The sequence below is a fragment of the Tupaia chinensis genome, unplaced genomic scaffold, assembly GCF_000334495.1.
Source record: "Tupaia chinensis unplaced genomic scaffold, TupChi_1.0 Scaffold143650_1, whole genome shotgun sequence".
Lineage (NCBI taxonomy): Eukaryota > Metazoa > Chordata > Mammalia > Scandentia > Tupaiidae > Tupaia > Tupaia belangeri.
Genome location: NW_006203499.1, coordinates 131,966 through 148,708, shown reverse-complemented (window position 1 = coordinate 148,708; position 16,743 = coordinate 131,966). Strand labels below are relative to the sequence as shown.

General features: G+C 38.4%; 2 protein-coding genes across 2 annotated transcripts in view; both read left to right on the top strand.

Annotated features, from left to right (window-relative positions):
* LOC102486005 (olfactory receptor 1571) overlaps window positions 1–6,555 on the top strand; it is a gene marked incomplete at its 5' end in the record, with an annotated part of 12,543 nt that extends 5,988 nt beyond the window's left edge. Inside the window, 3 exon segments of the mRNA XM_027766743.1 lie at window positions 5,356–5,933; window positions 6,128–6,208; window positions 6,399–6,555. Of these exon segments, the coding sequence (XP_027622544.1) occupies window positions 5,356–5,933; window positions 6,128–6,208; window positions 6,399–6,555 (816 nt within the window).
* A 4,857-nt stretch (window positions 6,556–11,412) lies between these two features.
* LOC106733396 (olfactory receptor 7A17) lies at window positions 11,413–12,342 on the top strand. Its single transcript, XM_014582570.1, has one exon. It carries the CDS (start codon window positions 11,413–11,415, stop codon window positions 12,340–12,342), a length of 930 nt encoding a protein of 309 aa, XP_014438056.1.
* The last annotated feature ends 4,401 nt before the right edge of the window (window positions 12,343–16,743 follow it).

Sequence of the window (16,743 nt, the reverse complement as noted above, 5' to 3'; positions counted from 1 at the left end):
ATTTACCCACTTTTAGTTTTTCTAATTGTGATATTAATTCTTGATGTTCTTTTTCTAACTGAATTTGTTCTTTAAGTTGTTCTTAGTCTGAACTTTTGCCTTAGGTTCAATAATGGGCATTGCCAAAGATGGCGGAGCAGCCTTTTCATGGCAAGAATGATTACACACCAAAGATGGCGCAGATGCGACCGAATCATAAGATGGCGGTCGTTTTTTGAAAGGTGGCCATTTTAAATTATGGTATTTGCCTGTCTTTGTTTCTGAAGTTTTTTGTTCAGACGGCCATTTTGGGTTTCTGCACATGGCAGTATTTGTTTCTAAAGTTTTTTGTTCAGACGGCCAATTTAGATTATTGCATTTGTCAGCCTTGGCCTCTAAGATTTCATCCTCTGAACTAGTTGATGACTCGTTTTTCTTTGGCTCTTGTAGAGCCTTAAGGTTGTTTTTCTTTTTTAGTTTTTTAGATTTTTTGGGTTTTGTCTTGCTTTCGGGGCTTTTAACTTCTTCCTCACTATCTAGGGAAATAAGATCCTCTCCCTGTTCTTTTTCAATTTTAGAATCCTTGGTTAGATCTGAGGTGGCTACAGCCTCCTCCTGGGGTTGATCATTTTGCATGATCTGCTCTCCCTTAGCAACCATAAGGACAAGAGCTTCTATTAAGCTCTGAATGGATATTTTATGCTGACTAACCTTTTGTCCCATTATTACCCGTACTTAAAATAAAACGTAAGTAAATACTTACCAGGATGTCTTCTCTTCGTCCTTCTATAGTTTTCGCCAGCCTTTCTCGGAATGACTCTCTGCCATTCCCTTCTGGACGATTCTATGCCATCCTGTCTGTTTTCCACCGTGGCTTTTCTGGGCTGCTCTGCACTGGAGTCTTTCTCGGGAGCTCTTCACTGGATCCCTCGTACCCAAGTCTGTGTTCAGGCACCACGTGTCCCAGTCCACAGGACAGTAGAACAGGTTCCTTGGGGGAGGGAGTGAGAGATGGGACAAAACCACGCACACACACTGTGAGGTGCTGATCAAGTAGTCTTCTTCCATCCACTTCCGTTTATTGAGGAGAAATGGCGAGTTATATACAGCTGGTGGGAACCAATTGGTTGCCCAAAATGCAAATGAGATAGAACAACATGAACCAATCATTGATGTGGGGGGATCTCTCCCATTGCCTAGAAACCCAACCACTTCCGGGGAGAACGGTTGGTCACATGATTTCTGAGAAACGATTTGCTCAGTGAGGAAGTGAAGCCTAATGGTTTCCAAGATGGTGGATAGCTCGAGATGGCTTCCGTATGCAGTGCTCTCCACAAAGGACATTTGGAGGAGGGATACAGAGGCAGAGCATTGATGGGATGGGGAGGCATGGTGTTATTGGTTGAAGATATTTTGATCAACTGGACTGGGGAGAAATGTTCACATATTGAAATGTTCACTTTGTAAGCTAAACAATGTGATTGAAAGTACACAAAAAATAAAAAAAAAGAACACATGGATTTCTCTACATTATTTATTATCAATACATGTTAATCTATCATTTTTCCCCAAATAAGAAGTTTAATCAAAAATAGAAATCAAAAAACTAAAAAAAAAAGAACATTAAAGAGACAAAATAATGGAAAGTTAATCTCTTTGACTTGCTTGACATGCAATGCATTTGTGTGTTGAGAACTCACATTGTATACTGTAAAAATGTACAATGATTAAATGGAAATGACATAAAATTAAAACACAAACTTAGAAAATAAAGGGAACCACATGAACTATTTCCTTTACACTTGGAATTCTGACATATTTCTGTTTCTTTTCTTTGGACTGATACTTCCTTTCTGTTTGTTCCATGCCTACAAACTGAGACCTGGAGACATCTTGATGAAGTTTTAGTCAAAGCTTCATTCTTACTCAGTTCATGATTTAACTCTCCTGAGTCCTGTTACTATAATGTAGAATAAGTTTGCTAATAGTGTGTCCTACTGGTGTGGTATCATGTAAATATTAAATGAAATAAAGCATATAAGTTTCTAACTTCAGTCCACTGTGAGCAAAAAGGTCCACATATATCTCTTGTAATTACCAAATGTTACGTAAATGAAACACTAAATGACAATTCTTTTTTTAATTTAAAAAATATTTTTAAGGTTTTTTTTTTTGTGTGTGGCCTTGCAGGGAGTGAGAGAGAGAGAAAGATGAGAGAGAAAGAGAGAGAGAGATACAGAGAAAAGAAATGTGAGAAATCTGTCCCTAGCAGGATGGCCATGCTGCAATTCCTTCTCCACTAGTCTTCTGTCAGGATTTTGAACACACACATATACGTGCCCAGTGTGATGTTCAAGCCAATGGGCTTGGGACTTGAGTCATGCATTCAGCCAAGGGGGATCCAGCTCCTTAACCTCCATGCCACCTGCTAAATGGGGACAATTAAATTGTACTCAACAGTTAGTGTAACATTCTAAAGACCTGTGGTGGCAGGATAGTTTCCAGAGAACATGTACTAAAGACTGGATTCATCACAATTTCATCTTAGTCTCTCAAGAGCAGCAAATCAACAGAAAAATGTTCTTTTCTTTCCAGACCAGTGTCCACAAGGGAAGTCAGCCACTAAGTGGTTGTTGTTATAAGGAGGAAATGTACATGTACCTAATGAGCTGATATAGGGAGCTGTAAATATTTCATCTGTCAATGTCCCTAAAGGAGTATAGCCCTGGGCTGGACACAACATGATTGATTTTTGTTGGACTCTCCAGACTGGCTAGGATTCCATGCTTAATTCTTTCATTTTGTTTTGTCTGGGGACAGAGCTTCAGTCTCCAAGAACTTCACCATTTCACAAGAAGACTGTCTTCTCATAGGATTCCATGCTTAATTCTTTCATTTTGTTTTGTCTGGGGACAGAGCTTCAGTCTCCAAGAACTTCACCATTTCACAAGAAGACTGTCTTCTCAGAGAGCCCATACAGGTGAGTCTGAGAGTCAGGTAGGTTCTGCAGGACTGTTCATAGAGAATGGATGCCAATGACATCTACCTGAGATCCCCATAGAGCCAAACCAACCAAACAGGAGCTGAGATATAATGCGTTTGGTTACTTATCTGACTAATTTATTCATCATTAATTTATTTAATATGTTAACAAGCCATGTGTCTGTCAGACTTAGCTTGTAGGCTAATTGGACTATTTAGTGATGAGAGTAGACATCCTGTTGGATTAAGGTGAAGAAGGAATGAGAGAAATAAAATTATTTCAGTCAACCTAGAACATGTGAACAGAAATTTGCAGTTCATGAAGTAGGAAAAGCAGAAAATCAGAGTTGTGATGAGATGTGCAATGACTTTAGGGTCCGATAAGGAGTTTTGGAAATTAGTGCATTTATGCATGTTTTGGTATTTTTTGAAGGATCGAGAGGAATGAATTCCTTGCAATTCATACCTTGCAACTGTAGTTCATGAGACATATATTTCACAATTTCTTCTTTCACATTGGGTATTCACATAAAAATTTAATTCTCATGTTAAAATGGGAATATTGAAGAGTTTTCACTGACAGCTATTTTCTGGATGGTGAAATTAAATAGTTTTGTGAGTCTGTTAACTTTTTACTTTATTGCAAATCAAGCCACTGTTTTTTGTTCTGGGGTCTGAGTATATATTTTTTTTGATATTTTTCTCTTAATAGTGAATTATCATTTTAAAATAAAAATTTCAGGATACTTTTGAATTATTTTTATGTATATATATGTGTGTGTGTGCGTGTGTGTGTGTGAATTTGGAAAGTTAATAATTTAGTGTTATCAAATCTAATAGTCCATCACATTGTGTACACAAATGCACTCCAAATTTTTATTAACGTAGAAAAATCCATCTATGTCAGTAATAAGCACAAAAGCCTTTTTTTGGCCACATTTTCACTGTAGGGCGCGTGCGCTTGCCAGACAGACAGAGAGAGAGACATAGAGACAGAAAGCGAGAAATCACCCCCCAGAGGGGATGGTCACGCCGCAATCCCTTCTCCTCCATTCTTAGGATTTTGGGCACACATGCAAACACGTGTCCAGTGTGATTTTTAAGACCTAGTTTTAGGTCTCAGACCATGATTGGCCATATTGGAGTCCAGCTGACTATCATAATGACTATGATATCTGCTTGCCCCCCAAATTATGATCTCATAATACAGTGGTCTCAATACTAATCAACAGAAAAAATTGAGGAGAGAACTATTTTCATTCATGGAAAATGTAAACTAAAATACTGAGTGATGCCACTTAACTAAGATATCTGAAGTAGTCAATGCCATAGAAGAAGACAACACAATGGTGGTTGTCAAAGATTGGTGAAAGAGGAAACAAGTTGTTTTCAATGGATATAAAGTTTTAGTTATTGGGTCAGCTGGTGGTGTGATGGTTAAGACTGTTGGATCACACATGGTCTACTGTCAGTTAAAAGCCCAGACCTGGCAGATTGAAAAAAAATGCCAGGCATGTATGTATGCACTACCAAGATCTTGAGTGAATAGTGTATTGTGGCATGGCCATTCCCTGTTGAGAGTGATCTCTCACATTCCTTCTCTCTCTGTTTCTCTGTTAGGTGAATGCATCTGTCCAATAGGAAAACTAAACCAAAACCAAACCTTACTGATACATCATATTTTACTCCATAAATATGTACTACTATTATTTGTCAAGAAATAAATATGTTAAAAAAACATGTAGATACCTGATCTATGGGAACAAAGAAGTGAGATAAGAAGTACAGGAAGAGATGACACTATGAAAGCCTAAAGGGGATTAAATCCATACAAAAACATAGAAAATAACATTGCGACCACAAAATATTAATGATGGCATTTCAGTTCTGTGAGTAATTCCTGTTTGTGTGAAATTAGTTATCTCATTTTCCTCTTTTCAGGTAGTCATCATGGAACCAGGAAATGATATACAAATTTCAGAATTTCTTCCTCTGGGACTTTCAGAGGAATTAGAATTGCAGCCCCTCATATTTGGGCTTTTACTCTCCATATACCTGATCACCGTGTGTGGAAACCTGCTCATCATCCTGGCCACTATCCTAGACTCCCACCTGCACACCCCCATGTACTTTCCCTCTCCAATCTGTCCTTTGCTGAAATCTGTTTCACTTCCACCACCTTCCCAAAGATGCTGGTGAACATCCAGACACAGAGCAAGGTCATCATGTATGCAGGCTGTATCACCCAGGAGTTCTATAACACAGTTTTCTTAGTATTGGATGACTTCTTCTTGACAGTGATAGCCTATGACCAGTATGTGGCCATTTTTCACACCCTGCACTACACGGTCATCATGAATCCCTGCCTTATTGAAAGTGGTTCTGGCATCCCACATCATGAGTGTCCTGTATTCCTTGTTTCAAATCTTAATGGTGTTATAGTTGTCCTTCTTTGTACATGTGGAAATCCCCCACTTTTTCTGTGAACTTAATCAGATGGTCCACCTTGCCTGCTCTGACACTTTTCTTAATAACATGGTGACCTATTTTGCGTCTGTGCTGCTGGGTGGTGGTCCCGTCACTGGGATCCTTTATTCTAAGATACTTTTCTCCATTTGTGCAATCTCATTAGATCAAGGGTGGTACAAAGCTTTTTCCACATGTGCCTCTCGCCTCTCAGTTGTCTCCTTATTTTATTGTCTGAGTCTAGGAGTGGACCTTAGTGCTGGTGTTATCCACTGCTCACTCTCAAATGCAGCAGCTTCAGAGATGTACACTGTGGTCTCCCCCATGCTGAACCATTTACTCTATAGTCTAATGAATAAAGACATAAAGAGGACTCTGAAAATAGTCTTGGGAGGGAAATTTTGTGGAAGAAAGATAAAGTCATCACACTTTCATCTTGGTCTCTCGAGAGAAGTAAATCAGGAAAATGTTATTCTTTCCAGACCAGTGTCCACAAGGGAAATCAGGTACTAAGAGGTTGTAGTTGTAAGGAGGAAATGTACCTAATGAGTGACTATAAGGAGCTGTACATAATTCATCTGTCATTGTCCCTCAAGGAGGACAGCCTTGGGCTGGAGAAGACAAAGTTGATGCTTTCTGAATCTCTAGTCTGGCTAGGGGACCATGCTTAATTCTTTCATTGTGTCTTGTCTGGGGACAGAGCTTCAGTCTCCATCATCAACAACCCAAGGAGAAATTCACTCTTCCACAAGAAGACTGTCATCTCTGAGAGCCCACACAGGTGAGTCTGGAGCCTGGTAGGAACAGCAGGAAAGTTCAGAGAGAATGGATGCCAAGATCCTCTACCTGAGATTGCTTCAGGGCCAAACCAGCCTAGAAAGACCTGAGAGAGTGATACATTTGGTTACTTGTCTGACCAAGTTATTTCTCAGTAATTTATTTAATATGATTATAAACCATGTATCTGGCAGACTTAGCAATACAGGCATCATTGTGGACAATTTAGTGATGGGAATAGACATCCAATTGGATGAGGATGAAGATGGAATGGGAGAAATAAATTATTTCAGTCAAATTAGAAAATGTCCACAGAAATGTGCAGTTCATGAAGTAGAGAAAATAAAATAAGAGTTGTGATGAGATGTGCAATGACTTTCAGGTGTCTTAAGGCTTTTTTAATTTTTTGGGGGGGAGAGGTTTTCGCTATAGGGCACGTGCGCTCGCCAGACAGACAGAGAGAGACATAGAGACAGAAAGCGTGAAATCACCCCCCAGGGGGGATGGTCACGCTGCAATCCCTTCTCTTCCATTCTCCTCCTGGAATCTCGGGCACGTACACACATACGCGCCCAGAGTGAGTTTAGCCACCGGGACCAGGACGCGAATTGCTGTCGACTATATGGGAGTCCAGTGACATAGCCATTATGCTAACTGCTGGTTACCTCTTAAGGCATTTTTTAAATGAGTGTATTTGTGTATATTTCTGTATTTTTTGGAGGATCCTTATGAATAGATTGCTTGAAATTCATACCGTACACTGATACTCCATGAGACTTACGTTTCAGAATTTCTGCTTTCACATTGGTCATCCACATAAAAATTTATTCAAAGGTCAAAATAGTTACATTAAAGAGTTTTCACTTACAACTATTTACTTCCTGATGAAGTGGAATATGTTTGTGGATCTGTTTATATTTTATTTTATTTATGCAGGTTTTATGTTCTGGTGTATGCATGCTTTTTATTCTTTCAATTTTTTTCTTTTAAATAATGCATTGATGTTTTTAAATCAAATCATCAGAATGTCATTGTATTACTTTACTTATAGGTATATATTGGGTGAATGTGAAACATTAACAGATTTTGTGTTATCATATATAATAGTCAACCCTAATTTCTTACACATCCATCTCTCTATAATTTTTATTAAGTTAGAAAAATTCCTCTTCACCAGTAGTAGAAACAAATTATCTTGTATTTATATTTTCATCTTATTTCTCATTTATTTTTTCTTATTGTCTTTTGCCTATTATGATTAATTTTTTAAATTTAGTTTTGAGTTCCATTTTTAAAGATGAGTAATTGCTTTATATATTTATGGGGTACAATGTGATGCTGTGATATAGACCCACATACAATGTGCAATGATTAAACTATGATAAACTACAATGATTAAACTATGATAAACTACAATGATTAAACTAGGTATGTTATTTAACTGACCTTCATATACTGATTATTTCTTCATGGTAAAAATGTTTCAAACCTCCTATTTCAGAGCTAACAGGAGGCACTGGACTCTCATATGGTCAAGTGTGATTGAGTCCTGAACCTTGTGTCTTGCTTTCTCATTCTCTCTCAGTGTCTCATTCTGTTGAGTGCACATACTCTACATCAAATTAAAAAAATAATAAATTAAACTAAATACATTATTCTAAAAGAACTGATTCTGGAGCTAATGTAGGATAGATATATGTACCATTACAACATCTCTCTAGCCATTGTGAGCCTAGCTAGGAAAAATGACACAGAATTAAATGAAATAAAGAAAGCAGTATATTAAATAAGTACATGCAGGACGTGTTCATTTCATTTAAGAATGTTTTTTAAAAAAATTTAAAAGAAGCTGACTTCACAAGTTAAGTGATGTACAGTGATTGTATAAAATAAAATGTATTAAAAAAAGATGATTGAGGTTGTTCTGAGAGAGTAGATGTTCTTGAGGAGAGGGGATAAAAAATTTCAAATATACCAGTGACAGAGACTCCAAGCAGAGGGAAGCACATTATGTAAAAGGAAGTATTGAAGTTCTGGAGTCTGGTGAAGCTTAAAATGAAGTTCAGTGTTTGGGAGATTAGTATGGGCAGGGGTGGGAAGGGTAGAAGTAAGAGATGCTTTACTTTTTATTTTATTTTAGTGTTTTTTTCTTTTTATTATGTAAATTATTATTATTATTCTCATTTTAAAAAACAAGATTCAATTGTTATACATCACTTGGCTTGTAAAGAGAATTTACCCAACATAAAATACATTTCAGGCCATTCTAACTGAGAATACACATTATCATCAATAGGTCATTAATCATTTCTGTGTCCCACAAATGTCTTGCCTCTCTATTTTTTCTCCCTGACTTCCTACCCTACACTGTTCCCTTCTTCTAACCTTCTTCCACACTGTCTCCAGAATCCATAACAATTTTCACTGTTTTTATGTCCTCCAGTCTTTAAATCTCTACCTTAGGGTGCAGACAGTCAGTGTATGTTAAGTGTGGAGATATAATGTCTCTTTTCCATAGCCTGGCTTATGTCACTCAGCAATAAATCTTCTATATTCAGCCACTTTCTATCAAATGCTAGGGTCTTTTTGTTTTTATGGCTGAATATTATTCCATTGACTATATGCACCACACTTTTCCAATCTACCTATCTGTTCATAGACATTTGGCATGGTCCATGTATTAGCAATTGTGAATAATGCTGTAATAAACAATGATGTGCAAGTGCTTTTCCAAATGAGCATTCTCCTGTCCTTTGGTTATTTTAAAAATTTTCTTATTTTTGAAAAAAGTTTATACATTCAATCATTATACATCACTTAGCTTGTAAAGTGAAACTTCACACCAGTCTAGTTGAATATAGTATACATGTTATCATCAACAGAAAATAATCCATTTCTGTTTCTCATAAATATCTTACCTTTCTATTTTCCTCCTTAATTTGTTTCCACCATAGGTCATGTGTGCTTACTGGAGAAAGACAGACAAAGACAGAGTGGGAAAGTGAGAATTCACTTCCAAGAAGAATGACCATACCACAATCCCTTCTCCATTTTTCTCTTGGGATTGTGGGCATGTGCATATGGATACAGTATGATTCTTATGCTGCTAGTTCTTGGGCTTGAACTGTGGTCAGTCATATGAGAATCTAGTGCCTGAATCACCACACCACTTGCTGGTCCCAGAGGTGCATTCTTTGTGGGGAATGGAGTCACGTGTTTGAAGCTATTCATGGAAGAGGTGAGTTTTTCATGGAGAGTCAAGTCCTGTGTTTGAAGCTATGAAATTTCTCCTTCATTCGCTTCTGGGGAGTCACTGAGGGCTAGATATGAGACGCAAAACCCAGTCTTCTGATTCTGTTAGTTTTTAATTAAACATAATTCCACATACTTTTACTCTTTTAAAAAAGATCTTCTAATATGTTGTATTTTGGATAACTCCTTTTGAGATTTGCAGGCTTATTGTCTTTGCTTATTGTTATCTTGGGGAGTTCAATCTGTAAGAGGTCCAATCTATTCTATATCAAAAATGTTAATGTTAGCTGTTTTTTTACTTATGATGGGCATACAGAGATGTAACTGGGCTTGACCTACTTCAGGATCAAGGGAGTTTTCTCTTCATCACATCTCTCAGGGCCACCTGAGCTTATTAGATATTTTTCCCTTTCTCATATACTTTCTTCCTCATTTTTTGGGATGAGTATTTACTATAGGATGTGTGTTGCCAGAAAGAGACAGACAGAGAGAGAGAGGGAAAGTGAGAAATCATATTTTAGGGAGGATGGCTACTCTAAAATTCCTTATTCTCCATTCTCCTCTTGGAATATTGGACATGCATTCACAAGTACCCAGGGTTATTTTCAAGCTGCCAGGTTCAGTAGTGGAACCATGGCCAGTCATGTGGAAATCCACTGCCTGAATGACCATGAACCTACTGACCCTTTATTCTTCATTTTTATGTATTTTCTTTTAGAAGTTTTAGCTTTAGTGTGCTGAGCTTGCCATAGAGAATGAGAGAGACAGAGAAAACGAGAGGGAAAGTGAGAAATCATTCCCCAAGATGGATGGCTATGCTGGAATCCCTTCTCCATTTTCCTCTCAGGATCTTGGGCACACATGCACATGCACCCATTGTGACTTTCAAGCCAGAGGGTTTAAGACTCAAACCATGGCCATCCATATGGGAGTACAGTGATGTAAACTCAATGCCACCTTCTGGCCCCCTTTATTTATTTTTATTATTATTTTTTTAATGAGCAGATATTTCTGTCTCTTTGCAAAAAATATGTGAACTCTTTACAAGCTAAATGATCTATGTGAGCAAAACGTTAAATAAACGATAAGAATGATAAAAATAGAATAAAATAAAAAAAGTAAAAAACAACAAATTGTGAAACAGTCATGTTAAAAGGAAGGTCCATGTTTCTTGTCTATGGAAAGCTTAGCAACTGGAATTTGGGCATCATTCCTACATTTTTTAGGAAAAAGATGATTTGGTATTGAGGAATGGTCTGGAATCCATTCTTTTGTTAATCAACATGGCCGAGGAATCTGGAGGTTATAGTTTGGTGTGTGTCTTAGAGGTATGTGTGCTAGTGTGTATGTGTGTATGTGTATGTGTGTGTGTATGTATGTATGTATCTGCTTGTGTTGTGTAGAACATGAGCAGACCTCAGAACATGCTTACCTGATCTCTTAAATTCCAAATTATGACTCTACCATTAGGACACCTGCTGGTCCCACAAATTATGACTCTTATAACACAGATTTTGAGTATTTACCAACAGATAAAAATAAGGAGAGGTCTAGTGTGACCCATGGAAGACCTTTAAAATAAAATACTGTGTGATGCCACTAAGATATCTGAAGTAGTAAAAAAAAAAATAGATGCACACAACAGAATGGTGGTTGCCAGGGGATTGGTGAAAGGGAGTAAGAGAGAGTTTCAATATATGTAAATTTATAGTTACTGGGAAAGCTGGTGGCATGGTAGTTGATGCTGCGAAACCCAACATGGCAGACTGTGCAGGTCAAGTCCAAGACCTGGTGGTTTGGAAAACATGCCAGGCATGTGTACATCCATGTCAATATGTAAAAATATAAAACATAACTTTGTGACTTAAAAAGTCTGACTATGGCATTTCAACTATGCAAATAATACCGGCTCATGGGAAATTAACTATCTTATTTTCCTCTTTTCAGGGAGTCACCATGGAACCAGGAAATGATACACAAATTTCAGAATTCCTTCTTCTGGGATTTTCAGAGAAACCAGAATTGCAGCCCCTCATATTTGGGCTTTTCCTCTTGATGTACCTGATCACTGTGTGTGGAAACCTGCTCATCATCCTGGCCACCATCTCAGACTCCCACCTGCACACCTTCATGTACTTCTTACTCTCCAACCTGTCCTTTGCTGAGATATGTTTCACCTCCACCACTGTCCCAAAGATGCTGGTGAACATCCAGACACAGAGCAAGGTCATCACCTATGCAGGGTGCATCACCCAGATGTACTTTTTCCTAGTCTTTGCAGCATTGGATGACTTCCTCCTGACTGTGATGGCCTATGACCGGTATGTGGCCATCTGTCACCCCCTGCACTACACGGTCATCATGAACCCCTGGCTCTGTGGAAAGCTGGTTCTAGTGTCCTGGATCATGAGTGTCCTGCATTCCTTGTTACAAAGCCTAATGGCATTGCGGCTGTCCTTTTGTATGCATGTGGAAATCCCCCACTTTTTCTGTGAACTGAATCAGGTTGTCCACCTTGCCTGTTCTGACACCTTTTTAAATGACATGGTGATGTATTTTGCAGTTGTGATGATGGCTGGTGGTCCCCTCATTGGGATCCTTTACTCTTACTGTAAGATAGTTTTCTCCATTCGTGTAATTGCATCTGCTCAGGGGAAGTACAAAGCATTTTCCACCTGTGCTTCTCACCTCTCAGTTGTCTCTTTATTTTATTGTACAGTCTTAGGAGTGTACCTTAATGCTGGTGCTACCCACAGCTCACACTCAAGTGCAGCAGCCTCAGTGATGTACACCGTGGTCATTCCCATGCTGAACCCCTTCATCTACAGTCTGAGGAATAAAGACATAAAGAGAGCACTGAAAATACTCTTTGGACAGATGTCGTGAAAAAAATCATTAGCTTGCAGCTGAAATAATGCCCATAATTGCAAAGTTTAAAGCCAGTAGTTGTGATTCTCTAATCAGATTATAAACTACATGTCTGTACAATTGAAGTAACACTGTATTCAGCTTTCTACATTCTCTCATATCCAGTCAACTTTTAAAAATATCTTTATACTTTCTCAACGTTATTCCTAGCATTGTGTCATTATCATGATTCTTAGCCTCTGAAAGAATCATTATCTCATAGAATGACATGCAACTCTTTTCTTTTTTTATTCTAGAATTATTTTTATCTAATTTAATGATGATTTTTTTTATTTGACCAGAGAGAGATAAAGATCAATACTAAAAATGTGTGCCACCAGTTCTGGGACTCAAACCATAATTATCCACCTTGGAAGCCAGTTCCTTAGCCACCAGGCTATCTTCTGTCCCCCTGTATACAACTCTTAAAAAGAATGTATTCTCACATGATGTTCATGATTCTGAGCAATTTTTGTATGTTACTCATATAAATTTTGGGGATTTATTCTGTCTGTGGAAAAGAGAACGACAACTAGTAAAACAACTAGAAAACAGAAAAAAAAACCCACATTTTATTTGGCAATTAATGCAATTAATATAGATTATAGAAACATCTGAAACTGCAGATTTTCATGTGTGTGCATGTCTTTGCTTCCAGTATCTCTATCTGAAATGTAGACTTTAATATATTAGTGTATTTGATTATCTGTAATTTGCTTATTAAATTCCTGTTCTGTTACTCAGCTCAGAGTTCACATTGCCTACTGTCATCACTATAAAAACTTGGTGATCAGCCCAGATTCTGTGGTGCAGCTATAGCATACCAGAGTATAGAGGTGGAAGCCAAGTGAGGACTCCGGTTTAAGTCCCGAGTTGAGTCAGCCTGAAATCTCACTGGATGGGTGTGTGCCCAGGATCCAGAGAACTGGAGGACTGGAAGAAGGGAGTCTCAGCCTGCCTGTGCCCTGTAGATGGTGCTTCTGTCTCTTTATGTCTGTTTCTCTGTCTGTCTCCCTCTTGTTCTCTCTCTCCTCGTGTGCGTCAACACATTCTGTTATGAATAAAAATAAATTTTATCAGTTTCCTGAGTCAACATGTTTTGTATATGGAAAGTCCAATCCAAACAAATAGTTGAAAAAATATGGCCTTAGAGTCAGAGATAGACTTAAATATGATGAAGTGAACATTTCAATCACACATTGTATTAACTATGCACTGTGTTTCTTTCTTTTTTCTTTTTTCCTTTTTTTTGGAGAGGTTTTTGCTATAGGGTGTATGCGCTCACCAGAAAGACAGAGTCAGAGAGATAGAAAGTGAGAAATCACACCTGGGGGAGGAGGGATGGCCACGCTGCAATCCCTTCTCCTCCATTCTCCTCCCGGGATCTTGGGCACATATGCACATGCGCCCGGCATGAGTTTAAGCCACCATGTATGGGACTCGAACTGTGGTCTAATACATGGGAGTTCAGCGACATAACCATTATGCTAACTGCTGGTCCCCAACTTGGTCTCTTGAGAACAGCAAATTGGCAGGAAAATTTTCTTTCCAGACAACTGCCCATAAGGGAAATCAAGGACTTAGAGGTTGCAGATATAAGGGGGAAATGGTCCTAATGAACAGATATAGGAAGCTGTAAATATTTCATCTGTCATTGTCCCTCAGGAAGTATAGCCTTGGGCTGGACAAGACATAGTTGATGTTTTTGGAATCTCCAGTCTTGCCAGGAGACCATGATTAATTCTCTTATTGTGTCTTGTCTGGGGACAGAGCTTCAGTCTCAATGGTCAACCATCCAGGGAGAAATTCACCCTTCCACAAGAAGACTGTCCTCTCTGAGATTCCATGCAGGTTGAGTCAAAGAACCTGGTATGTACTGCAGGTATGGTTCACAGAGAAAGGATGCCAAGGACATGTACCTGAGATCAGCCTATCTAGAGCTGAGAGACTGATGCATTTGGTTACTTGTCTGACCAAGTTATTTCTCAATAATCTATTTACTATGTTAAGAAGCCATGTGTCTGTCAGATTTAGCAATGCAGGCATCTTTGTGGTCAATTTAGTGATGGGAATAGACATCCAATTAGATGAGAGAAGATGGAATGGGAGAAATAAATGATTTCAGTTAAATTAGAAAGTGTTGAAGAAATTTGCAGTTCAAGAAGAAGGAAAAATAGAATCAGAGTCGTGATGAGATATGCAATGACTTTGGGTCTCTTAAATTTTTGAGATGAATGTATTTGTGCATATTTCTCTATATTTTGAAAGATCGGATGAAAGTATTGATTGTAATTCATACCATACAACTGTATTTCATGAGACTTATATTTCACAATTTCTCCTTTCATATTAGGAATTTACACAAATTTATTCAGAGGTCAAAATGGGATTATTAAAGAGTTTTAACTCACAACAATTTTCTTGCTGGTCAAGCTGAATGTGTTTGTGGATCTCTTTTCTTATTCCTTCATTGAAAATTATCAAGTTTTTATGTTCTGGTGTCTGACAGTTGTTTTTTTAAAAATATTTTTCTTTTAAGTAATGCATTGATATTTTTAAATCAAATGACCAGAATACCATTGTATTAGTTTTACATATGATATATAGGGTGAATATGAAAAGTTAACAGATTTTGGGAACCAGCAGTTAGCGTAATGGCTATGTCGCTGGACTCCCACGTAGTCGACCGCGGTTCGCGTCCCGGACCCGGTGGCTTAAAACTCACGCCGGGCACGTGTGCGTGCGTGCCCATGATCCCGAGAGGAGAATGGAGGAGAAGGGATTGTGGTGTGACCATCCCCCCTGGGGGGTGGTTTCTCTCTTTCTGTCTCTATGTCTCTCTCTGTCTGTCTGGCGAGCGCACGCGCCCTATAGCGAAAATCTCTCTCTCTCAAAAAAAAAAAAAAAGTTAACAGATTTTGTGTTATCAAATATAATAGTCAATCCTATTGTGTGCACACCCATTCCTCCCAAATTTTTAACTTAGAAAAATTGCTCTTCATTGGTAGTAGAAATAAATCACCTTTTATACATATTTACGTATCATTTCACATTTATTTTTCCTTTTTGTTATCTTTTGCCTGTTATGATTAATTCTTTTTTTAATTTAAATTTTGAATTCCATTTCCAAAGATGAATAATTACTTTATATATTTATGAGGTACAATGTGATTCTGTGATATATAAATGCACACAATGTGCAATGATGAAACTATGATGAACTACATTGATTAAGCATAATGGTCTGTGGGGGACCAGCAGTTAGCATAATGGCTATGTCGCTGGACTCTCATGTAGTCGACCACGGTTCGAATCCTGGACCCAGTGGCTTAAACTCACACAGGGTGCATGTGCATGTGTGCCCAAGATCCCAAGAGGAGAATGGAGGAGAAGGGATTATGGTGTGGCCATCCTCCTTGGGGGATGATTTCTCACTTTCTGTCTCTGTCTCTCTGTCTTTCTGGTGAGCACTTGCATCCTATAGCAAAAACCTCTCCAGAAAAAAAAAATGAAAGTTTATGTTTACTTGTCTATGGAAAGCTTAGCAACAGGAAGTTAAGCACCGTTTCTTAGGGAAAAGATGATTTGATCATGCAGAATGGTTTCATATGCATCTCTTCCTAAGCATCATGGCTGAGGACATCCGCAGGTCATAGTTTGGTGTGTGCATTAGTATGTACGTGTGTCTGTGTATGTATGTGTTTGTGTTATGTATGTATGACCAGACCTCAGAACATGCTTACCTAATCTCTTAAATTTCAAATTGTTTCTCTGCGACTATGACACCTGCTGGCTCCACAAATTGTGCTCTTATAATACAGGTGTTTTAGTACTTACCAACAGATAAAAATTAGGAGAGATCTATTGTGGTCCATGGAAGACCTTTGAAATAAAATACTGTGTGATTCCAGTTAACTAGGATATCTGAAGAAGTCAAAATCATAGATTCAGGCAACCAGTCATAGAATGGTGGTTGTCAGGGGATTGGCGAAAGGGAGAAAGAGAGTTGCTTTTCAATGTATATAAATTTACAGTTATTGGAAAAACTGGTGACATGGTGGTTAAGGCTACTGAATCCAACATGGCGGACTGCACAGGCCAAGTCCAAAATCTGGTGGCTTGGGAAACATGTCAGGCATGTGTACATGCATGCCCACATCATGAAAGAAGAGATTGTGGCATGGTCATTCTCCCTGGTAAAGTGGTCTCTGTCTCTCTGTCTATCTGGTGAGTGCATATGCTCTATGACAAAAATAAAAAAAAACACACAGCAAGGTTATCACCTACACAGGCTACATCACCCAGGTGTACTTTTTCCTACTCTTTGTAGCATTGGATGACTTCCTCCTGAGCATGATGGCCTATGACTGGTATGTGGCC

What these genes read in the sequence shown, in the direction of transcription:
- LOC106733396 (XM_014582570.1), top strand. Translation starts at nt 11,413, where the DNA reads ATGGAACCAGGAAATGATACACAAATTTCAGAATTCCTTCTTCTGGGA.